Below are 10,094 nucleotides of genomic sequence, written 5' to 3'. Positions count from 1 at the left end.
CCTCCAAGGTAAAAAGGAAGGTATCATTCATTGAGTCTATCCCTTTAAATTATGGTAAAAAGTATGCTAGTTCTAACTTATATCATTTTAACGCTATTTACCATGAAAATAGGAAGCATGATAAAGTTAAGGAAAATCATGTAGCTTTTCATGAAAAAACCTCTCAACCTAGGGCTAGGAATGTAAATAAAACTCTAGGTGAGAACACTAAATAAAAACTCTCAAGGATTAAATAGAAAACCAAAATCTAGGGATTTATGGAAACAAAATCAAGTCTTGAGGTCAAGACTTGATAAAATGAAAAAACTCTAAAAAAGATGGAAAATATCCTAATAGGACAAAATGAGCAAAACCTAGGTCTAGGAGTACAACAAGGGTCATCCAATGGCCATAGAGGTTTGGGATACAAACTTAAAACCAAAAAGGATGTATCTACTTACCATACAGTTCCATATAGTTATGGAACAAACCCTAGGTCTAGTGGGCAAGCCAAAAATACTAGAGAGGTCATCCCTAAGAGTATTTTTACAACAAATGTAACTAAGACTTCGAAGAAGTCCAAGAAAGTCACAAAGAAGGTCACAAGGGAAGCAATCCCTATGGTTGACCTAGAAAATGTGACCAAGGCTTCTAAGAAGCCAAACAAAGTCACTAGAAAGGTATCTAGGGAAGTTATCCCTAGTGAGTACCTAGAGCATCCAAGGAGCACCAATAGGTTTTGGGTTCCTAGGAGCATCTTCTCTACCCCATAAATGGGTTAGAGAGTGTCAACTCTAAGAAGGAGGGCAGTTAACCCAACTTCGAAGAAATTGACACTCGAGGAGCATTTTCAAGGCTATTATTAACCTTTGAAAATGAAATGGATTCATGATTTACTCTTTGAAAGAGTAAAATGTGCCTAATTCCAGAGAAGTATTGATTTATTTTTAAAATGGCACAAATTTGGAAAAATATAAGAAATACCAAGTTGGGATTTTGATATTTTCTTAGTGCTACTCTTGAGGAAAATGAAATATGCCAACATTTGAGGAATAAGTTTAATTTTAATTTGCATAAGTCAATCAAGAGAATTAGAAATGTCAGTTTAGGTTTTGGCATTTTCTTGGAGGTTTTAGAGGAATCTAGGCTTAATTTTTTTTTTTACTTAGCTAAGGGTTAAGGACACTTAGATAGGTAATCTAAGTATTTTATTTTTATGCTAAACCTTGCCATGCTTTGTTTGCTCATTATATTCCATGACATCATGATTATTTTTGCATTCATACCTTATGATGAAAAATAAAAAAATACCATGTCATGACATGCATACATCATATAGTTATAGGAAATTTTCTTTTGAAAATTATCTTTTTTTGATGTATGCCATAACATTATCATGCATTATGTTTATTTCTTTAAAATTAAGGACAAATGACATTTATCAACAATTGACATCCTAGGTGGATGTTCAATATCCACAAAATGCCTAGATAGATATGCATGATCCCTAGATTAGGGCAAAACCAAATTTTACATCTCACAAAGACCCATAAAGTAACTTGTATGTGTTTTAGTGCACATTAGATACAAGTGGGATGTTAGGACGATGAACAAAACTCAAGATGTTGATTTAGTGCATTCTTTTGAGTTTTAAGTTCATCAAAACACATAGTTATGTGTTTTCCCATCATTGGGAAAGCTAATGTACAAATCATGTGCATTAAGCCCAAGAAACATGGTGGGATATTGGTTTTGAAAATCATTTTAAAATGCGTTTGAAAAACTTTGGTGAAGACTATCTGTTAATAGTACTCATCATTGAATAGTTAGATACAAATTAGAAGAAAACACTAAAGTTTTTGCAAGTTTTCTAGTTTATGTCAATCTTTGAAAATATGATGTATTTTCATAGAAAACTATTTTTCTATGATAAAATATACCCTAAATAATGTCTACACGAATTTTTATGATTTTTGAAATTTTGTAGAATTTTCTAGGGGTTTCTGAAGTTGACTGAAATGAAATTTCAACAACTATCAGACCTCAATCGATCACCCGATCGATTGAAGGGTCTCAATCGATCGGGCGATCAATTGAGAGCAGGCTTCTCGCGAACAGAAGCCTTCTGAATCAATCCACCGATCGATCAAACCCTTCTGAATCGATCAGTGGATCGATTCAAGCTGGTTCAATTGATTGGAACCCAACTCCAATCGATCGAATATGCAGATTTTGGCTGGGAAAGCTTATTTTCAGCATTTTGAACCTATTTTAGTCTAGGTAACCATTCCTAACCCCTCAAAATACATTTATATACATAAAAAGGGTGTTTTCATGTTGAAAACAAGGATGGATTAGTTAAGGAAGACTAAATTGAAGTTGAGGTTTAATTCAAATTTCGAACTTTTGAACCTCAAAACTTCTAAATTTGGATTTCCTAAAGGTTTAGGAATTCCAAGTAATTGTTGGTGCAATGACAGAAGATATGACCATGTCTTTAGGGGGAGGTACTCTTTAAAGACATGAAAACTATTTTTCATACACCTTGGAAGGTGGTTAACCTTCGTTAGTAAAAATGCTCAAGGTTGAGCATTGGATTACAATGGAGAGTGGATATCTTCATTGCTTAAGTTATAAATGCTTAAGGTTGGGCATTTGTCTACATTGGGAGAGAATGTAGGGTTAAGGATAAATGAAGGGTATGGGACCTTCATTATCGTGTTGATCACAACAAGTGAAGTTGTGAACAACGATGAGCAACTCTTCAGGGGGAGAGTCTCAAAGGGGAGAGTTTTCAACAAGAAGTGGCATCAACAAGTGAATTTGTTTGATGTGTGCCAATAGGGGGAGAATGTAGGATTTAAGTTAGGCCTTCATTATCTAAGAGGGAGTCTGCCTTCTTAGAGGGAGAATGTAGGTTGTAACTCAACCCTTCATTACCTAGTGGCATGAAGGAAGTTGAGGCTATGGAAATTAGCCTAACTTAAATGAGGTATTGTCAAACATCAAAAAAGGGGAGATTGTTGGTGCAATATCCCTCAGGTCAAGGTTGACCTGGTTGACCAAGTTTGAGTCTTGGTTTGGGTTTCGATGTTTGACAATACAAGACTTCGATGAAATGGACAAGTATAGGTGCAGTTGTTCATGTGGGGAGATTGTTGGTGCAATTCTCCACTGATCAGGGCTTGATCAGTTTTGGTTGTAGAAGAGTCAAGTAGGTCAAGGTTGACCGGATACTTGACTGTGAAAGATCTGGTGAGTGAAGCCAAACAGAAGAGAAGTCCTAGTGAGTGAAGCTAGGCAGAATAGAAGTCCTGGTGAGTGAAGCCAGACACGGGGAAAATCCAGATGGGTCAAGGTTGACCAGACATCTGGTGAAGGTCCAAGTAGGTCAAGGGATTGACCGGATACTTGGCAAGAGGAGAAAAGTTCAAGTGGGTCAAAGGGATTGACCAGACACTTGGTGAGCGGGTTCTAGCAGATTAAGGGTGACCAGATGCTAGGCACGATGAACCAACATGTCATGGTTGACTGGATGTTGGTTAAGGAGGCTTTAGACTTGATTCTAGGGAGAAATCATAAGCTGGATCGATCAGCCGATCGATTGGCTCATGCCAAATCGATCGACCGATCGATTAGGCGAGTCTTCGTGACAACCTCCTCCCAATCGATCAATGGATCGATAGGGATAAGTGCGCGATCGCACAGAACAACGCTGGATCGATCGGTCGATCGATCCAGATACCCCAATCGATTAGTGGATCGATTGGGAGATGCAATTTCGCATGATCCTGGATCGATCAACCGATCGATCCAGGCAATTTACCGAGAGCACAGAGGCGCTCTGGATCGATCAGCCGATCGATCCAAAGCCTCCCCAATCGATTCGGAGCAATTCAATCGATCGAGATCCAACCGTTAGCGTCGATAAAAGCTGCAGGCGTTCGATTCCTTCGGAAGCTTTTACACGATTCATCTCCGATCCTCTCCAGCAACTCCACAGCTCTCTCCAAGCTCCAGATCGCCAGTTCTTGAAGATTCTTGGAGGCTCTTCCAAGTCAAGAGGCGGATCAAAAGCAAGAAGAAGAAGTTAGGGTTAGGGTTTTTACTGTACATCTTGTAAGCTTTTGCTTATCCTGTATTTCCCTTTATTCTTCTTGTATTGAGAGTGTTGTAGGGCTTCTCTGCCTTTGGTAGTTACCATAAAGGAGTGTTTATTAGTGGAGGTGTGTGTGTGCGTGGATCCTTGGACTAGTCACCTCTTGTGAGGTGGATACCAAGTAAAATCCATTTATTAGCATTGTTGTAGTTGTTTCTTTGTATTTCTGTTGCACATCCTTGAAGAAACAAGCAACGAAGCACACGAGCACGCGACGAGCTATTAACCCCCCCCCCCCCTCTAGCTACCTTTCGGTCCCAATAGAAAGTTTTATCAAAAATTAAAATCTTCTTTTTAACTATAAATAAGGAAAGATATCAAACATTTCTCTTAATCTTTTGTAAAAAGTTATAAAAGGAAAGACTTGAATTTTAAACTTTCTTTTAAAAAAATGATTTCCACATAAGGAAAGATTTTAAAAAATTAAAATCTCTTTTAATTATGGTCGGCCACCTAAGCTTGGGTTCAAGCTAGGGTCGGCCACCTACTTGACCCATCTAACCTTGGTTTGGCCGGCCCTAGCTTGGGCTCCAAGCTAAGCTTGGCCGACCATCTTAAGGTGGGTAAGAAGGTGGGTATAGGTGGGTATAACACTTTATAATTAAGAGACTACGACAAGGACCAAGAGGAGGAATTGGTTTTGGTCTCCCGATGAACTTGAGCTTCCCATGTTCGCCCCGAATACCCAACTCGAGTTAATCAATAATAACTCATACCACTAAAGAGTTATTATTGAACTAGCGCACCAATCTCATATTACTATATGAGCTCCTTCTTATCATGAGTGTGTTAGTCTCCCTGTGTTTAAGATATAGAATGCCCACTAATTAAATGAGTTACTGACAACTCACTTAATTAATATCTAGCTCCAAGAGTAGTACCATTCAACTTCATCGTCATGTCGGACTAAGTCCACCTGCAGGGTTTACATGACAATCCTTATGAGCTCCTTTTGGGGGCATCATCAACCTAGATTACTAGGACATAATTTCATTCTATAATCAACAATACACCATATAAATAATATCATTTCCCAACTTATCGGGCCTATTGATTTATCGAACTAAATCACACCCTTTGATAAATCAAAGAAATGAATATTGAGTATATGTGCTTGTTATTATATCATAATTAAGAGCACACACTTCCATAATAATAACGGTCTTGTTCTTTTATGCAGTCAGTATAAAAAAAACTTACCTTAAATGGTCCTGCTTAATATACTCAGAGTGTACTAGTGTAATTTTATAGTCAAGATAAATGAATATCAAATTACACTACTACTATTCCAATGGTTTGTTCCTATCCATCTTAGTCGTGAGCTACTGTTTATAATTTATAAGGAATTGATAACATGATCTTCTGTGTGTGACACCACACACCATATTATTTACAATATAAATTAATTGAACAACTACACTTAGCATATAAATGTAGACATTTGACCAATGTGATTCTTTATTTTAAAATAAATGTTTACAAAAAGTTAGACTTTTAGTATATACTCTAACAAGAAGATACACCAACTCCCTATGCGCAACTCCATCTATGACTCCCTTAGACTTCAGGGTGCCTGGATCACTTTCGAGCATCCCACACACTCAGTCGGACAACATATCAAAATCGTGTGTGTATATATACACACACACACTCATATGCAATGTGCATTTTTTTTTCACTTTCTTTTATATATATATAGGATTGGAGTTATCGCCCATGGACCTTTGGAAAATCAAGCCCTATATCGCTGATTAATTTTAATCTTTAGGTTCTTCCCACAATATAATAATAAAGATGACAATGTCTCTAAGTATATTTATCCTTTTCAGGGCGTCTTTTAGGCATAGGTTACTAGAGCTTATGGCTAGGTCCTTAATTTTATATTTATATATAGAGAGAGATACTTGAGAGAATAGAAAAAGATTTTAAAATATTTACAACACGATCTCATTAGATTTCACAAAGATATTTTTGGATTTGCATGCTGCATAATCTTATTGGATTTTCCATAGATTTTATTAAGTTCCAATGGATTTATCAAAATCTTACCTTTCTTTTTATCCCTCTTATCTATTGAAACTCTACCTTTTCATTGGATTTCTCTTATTACTTTCCTTTCTTCCCTTTTAGTCCTTTTTCTAACTTGAAGCTAATTTGAAAAAGTGACAAGGGGTGAAACTGTGATGCACAGTAAATATTTTTGGGTAAAAAATATCTTCTTTTGAATTTTTTTTAGAAAAAAGTTATTGTTTTGTTTCATTACTTTAAAGCTTAAGCACAACAACTCGTTGTTTTTCATTAAATTTGGTATTCTATAATGAGATTTTTTTATTAAATTGATGACTCAATTAACACATTATGCTCTTTTTGCTAAAAGGGAGTCCTTCATTAATAATTATTGGATAAAGAAATCAAAGAAAGCAAAGATTTAGGAGTAGAATTTCATTTTATAAAGAATACAATATTACTCTAAAAAAATGAACAAGATGGTGATTTAAGAAAGAGAAGGGGGAAAATGATAATAATAATTATTATTTAAAAATATATTTAACTTTGAAATGCATTAAAAGATTCTTTTATTATAGAATGATTGTATAGTGATTAAATTATTATTATTATTTTCCTCTTGTTTATAAAAATACGTCTAAAAGAATATTTATTATATTTGGACACATAAGAGTCAAATTTGAAAGTATCATTATATTGAAATTGTAAGATATAAATCAAATTTTTATTCCTTTAATTTTAAACATTTTTGTTTTTATAAATTAGTAGGGACTTATATTTTATTATTTGAATATAAATATGTTTATTAAAAAATCTATTATTGTCTATAAGTATGAATAAAAAATACTTATAAAAGAGTGAGAAATTTAAAAAAAAAACAATATCGAAGTCCTAATCTTTTTCTGCCTAGGGCCTCAATTATACTCGAGCTGGCCCTACCCCTTTTTTTTTAAACTTCTATTATCTTTCGGTTTCACATATTTGCATATTTTCGATAGGAGTGTAAATGAACCAAACCGTTCATGAATTATTCGAAACTTGATTCGATAAAAGCTCATTTAATAAGATTCGTTAATATAAATAAATCAAACTCAAGCTTTACAATACTCGGTTCGTGTACATATTCATTAATAAGCTCATGAGTAATTTTTAAATGAAAAAATAATAATTTTGATGTTGAATTATATATTTTACATTCTACTGAAAAATATAGACAAATATATTAAATTTATTTATTAGAATAAAATTATAATTTTTAATAAAATATTATAAATTTTTTTAAATATATAATTTAATTTTTAATAAATATTTAAATTTATAATTTATATTTATTAAATTCGTTTAGATTCGAATAAACTCGTGAACCATTAATATCTCCGTTAAATAAAACTTGAGCTCGGCTCGATTATAAACGAGTCAAACTCAAATATTCAAGAGTTTAGCTCAACTCAGCTCAGCTCAGCTCAGTTCGATTACACCCCTAGTCTCCGATAAACTTCCGCAAATCTCTGACAAGATTCATATTGAAAAATACGTAACATCAGAACGGTGCAAAAAATCGTGGAAAAAAATCAATCATTAATTAAAGTTTTGAAGAATAACATATCGACGCAATGGATAAGAAATAAAAACGACTATGAACTATTAATTTCCTCCTATATATCAACGGCAAAAAGAATGCTGCTGCGACCATGATTCATCTCCCATCCATGGCGCTGGAAACGCACACTCTAATCACCTCCGATCCTCTTCACAGCTTCGCCTGCAACACCATAGGGGAGATAAGATTATATGAATTAATCACTATCAGACAAAGTTCGCCAGCTCATTCAAGAAGAAGCGCGCGTGTTACCTGAGAATAAAGAAAGGTTCCAAGTATGGCAACGGCCGCGCCGAGGGCATTGACGGGCTGGATGGGCGTGCGGAAGATGATGATGGAGGAGACGATAACAGATATCCGTTTCATGGTGTTTCCCACGCTAAATGTCAAGGGAGAGATTTCATCCAACGACATGTAGGAAACCTGGTTGTACAAATGATAGAACACACTCTGTGCTACCACCCACCTGTTCCAGAAAAGTTGTTGCATGCAAAAGAGTGAAATCAATTCGAAGAACAAAATTAATTTGAACACAGGACAAACAAGCTTACCAAACAAAATGAGGACCAATCTCTGTGATGGCCTTCTGCCAACCAGCTGCCCAAACCTTGGGACCTTCCACGGCAATTGCAAATGGTGTGAGTATCACCAGGGATAACAGAGAGAGGCAGGCGTAGTAGTTCATCCCGCTGACAGACTTCCCGGTCATTCCTCTCTTCGAGAAGATGTTTCTGAATACAAACGCAAGATTCGATATCATTGCGCCCATGAAACCTGTAATCGATGCGAACGAGCATGAATCAAAGCTATGATGAGATTGAAAGAACACTTTGTTTGTTAGAGTCATACCGGTGATGTTAAAATTGAGCTCCGTTAGGGCAGACAAGGCGCAGCCACCGATGATCGGAAGAAGCGAGAGATAAACAGACAGAGGGAAAGCTTCTCCAAGGAGAAACCTTGATACCAGAACTGTGAAAGCTGGCTCCCCGCTCTTGATTATGTGCGTGAACGACACGGCTACCTTCGACATGCTCACTGTGGCTGCTACATGCCCAATGGTGTGCGCCACGGCCACCTGCAATCGATTGGGGAAAGGAATCGATAAGGAAGAATCGGTGAATAGGAAAAAAAACTCAATTTTTTTCCTTACCGGAATTAGGGATTTCCAGAAGCCCAAGTCGGTCTTGGGCGGTTCGGTAACCCTAGCTGCCCAGAAGGCGAGCATTATGAGGGAGCCGGCGGCGAGGGAGAGCGTGGAGGTCAGCCAAGGGTAGGGGAAGGCGTTGAGGACCTTCTTATTGTAGATGTTGAACACCACGTTCAGCGCCCACCACGTCGCGAAGTAAAATCCGATCTTGAGCTTCTGCGCCGCCGCCGATCGGCTCTCCTCCTTGCTGCTGAGCCGGACGGCGTCGTTCCTGCTCGCCTCGTGCGCCCTGGTCTCCGAGAAGGGGCCTCGAGGCTTTGCAGAGCACAGAACTCGGTTTGGGGTTAGGTAAAGGGGCTTACGAGCGGAAAGGGAACTCCGGACCACCTCGCACAAGAAGGGAACTCGAGGGCCAACACCAGATCTCGGCATACGAGCCACCGAAGGTCTTAGATGCGCGGCAGCAGCAATGGCCGGGAAAGAAGAAGCCATGGTGGAGCAGAGCATCGTCGCGACGTAGGGCGAGGCTAAATCCTGCTCGAAAAAATCGAAGCGCTCGCTCTGTTGTGTAGGGGTAGTAGGGATGCCACGGAAGGTATTTATAGGGAGCCGTTCCAGACTGTTTCTAATATATAAAAAAAAAATATTTTCATTGTCTTTTAAATATTTTGGACCCAATATAATAATTAATATAAAATTGACGGTGTCAACTATTTCATCTTTCAGTTTAATAATCTAAATCACAGGAAAAAAAATAAAAACTTTTATGTAAAAATTTAGATTTATCTTTAATTTTTTTTTAAAAAAACTTTTTACCGAGTATCTCTAGCTCTGAGATTAACAAATTATATGGCAGGTGTATAAGGGCTCTAAAAAATTTCAGCATAAATCATATCGGCATCAGGGCCAAATAAAGTTAAGATAAAGAGTATGTAATGTTAGAAAAGCAATAAAAGTGACTATCCGATAATTTTATATGCAAAAATTGATGAAAAGAGTCATGACTCATGATTAACAAGTATGTTTATGCCCACGATTCTTGTTTTAAATGTGAATGCATCAATTTCATAAAGATTACGATAAAAGTAAGAGTAAAGTTCAAGATTGACAAAATGTTGACAACTCACTAACGATTGTAATTGATAATGATTGATGATATCAATTACTTCATGACGTTATTGTGTGTAAAATGAGATGTCCAA

At 36.7% G+C, this 10,094-nt stretch overlaps 1 protein-coding gene across 1 annotated transcript; it reads right to left on the bottom strand.

Annotated features, from left to right (window-relative positions):
* Nucleotides 1-7,898: 7,898 nt before the first annotated feature.
* On the bottom strand, nucleotides 7,899-9,434 carry LOC122012622 (glucose-6-phosphate/phosphate translocator 1, chloroplastic-like). The gene is made up of 4 exons (XM_042569228.1): nucleotides 8,896-9,434; nucleotides 8,595-8,820; nucleotides 8,297-8,519; nucleotides 7,899-8,211 (listed from the first exon to the last, which is right to left on the bottom strand). Exons 1-4 carry the CDS (start codon nucleotides 9,397-9,399, stop codon nucleotides 7,971-7,973), a joined length of 1,194 nt encoding a protein of 397 aa, XP_042425162.1. The 5' UTR covers nucleotides 9,400-9,434; the 3' UTR covers nucleotides 7,899-7,970.
* Nucleotides 9,435-10,094: the final 660 nt, after the last annotated feature.

This window comes from Zingiber officinale, chromosome 8A (assembly GCF_018446385.1).
Source record: "Zingiber officinale cultivar Zhangliang chromosome 8A, Zo_v1.1, whole genome shotgun sequence".
Taxonomy (NCBI): domain Eukaryota; kingdom Viridiplantae; phylum Streptophyta; class Magnoliopsida; order Zingiberales; family Zingiberaceae; genus Zingiber; species Zingiber officinale.
This window is presented reverse-complemented; position numbering and strand designations above follow the sequence as displayed.

Coding starts and splice junctions, on each gene's coding strand:
- LOC122012622 (XM_042569228.1), bottom strand. CDS start 9,399: ATGCTCTGCTCCACCATGGCTTCTTCTTTCCCGGCCATTGCTGCTGCC. Junction 8,821..8,895: donor TCTGGAAATCCCTAATTCCG/GTAAGGAAAAAA, acceptor AATCGATTGCAG/GTGGCCGTGGCGCACACCAT. Junction 8,520..8,594: donor GCTCAATTTTAACATCACCG/GTATGACTCTAA, acceptor CATCGATTACAG/GTTTCATGGGCGCAATGATA.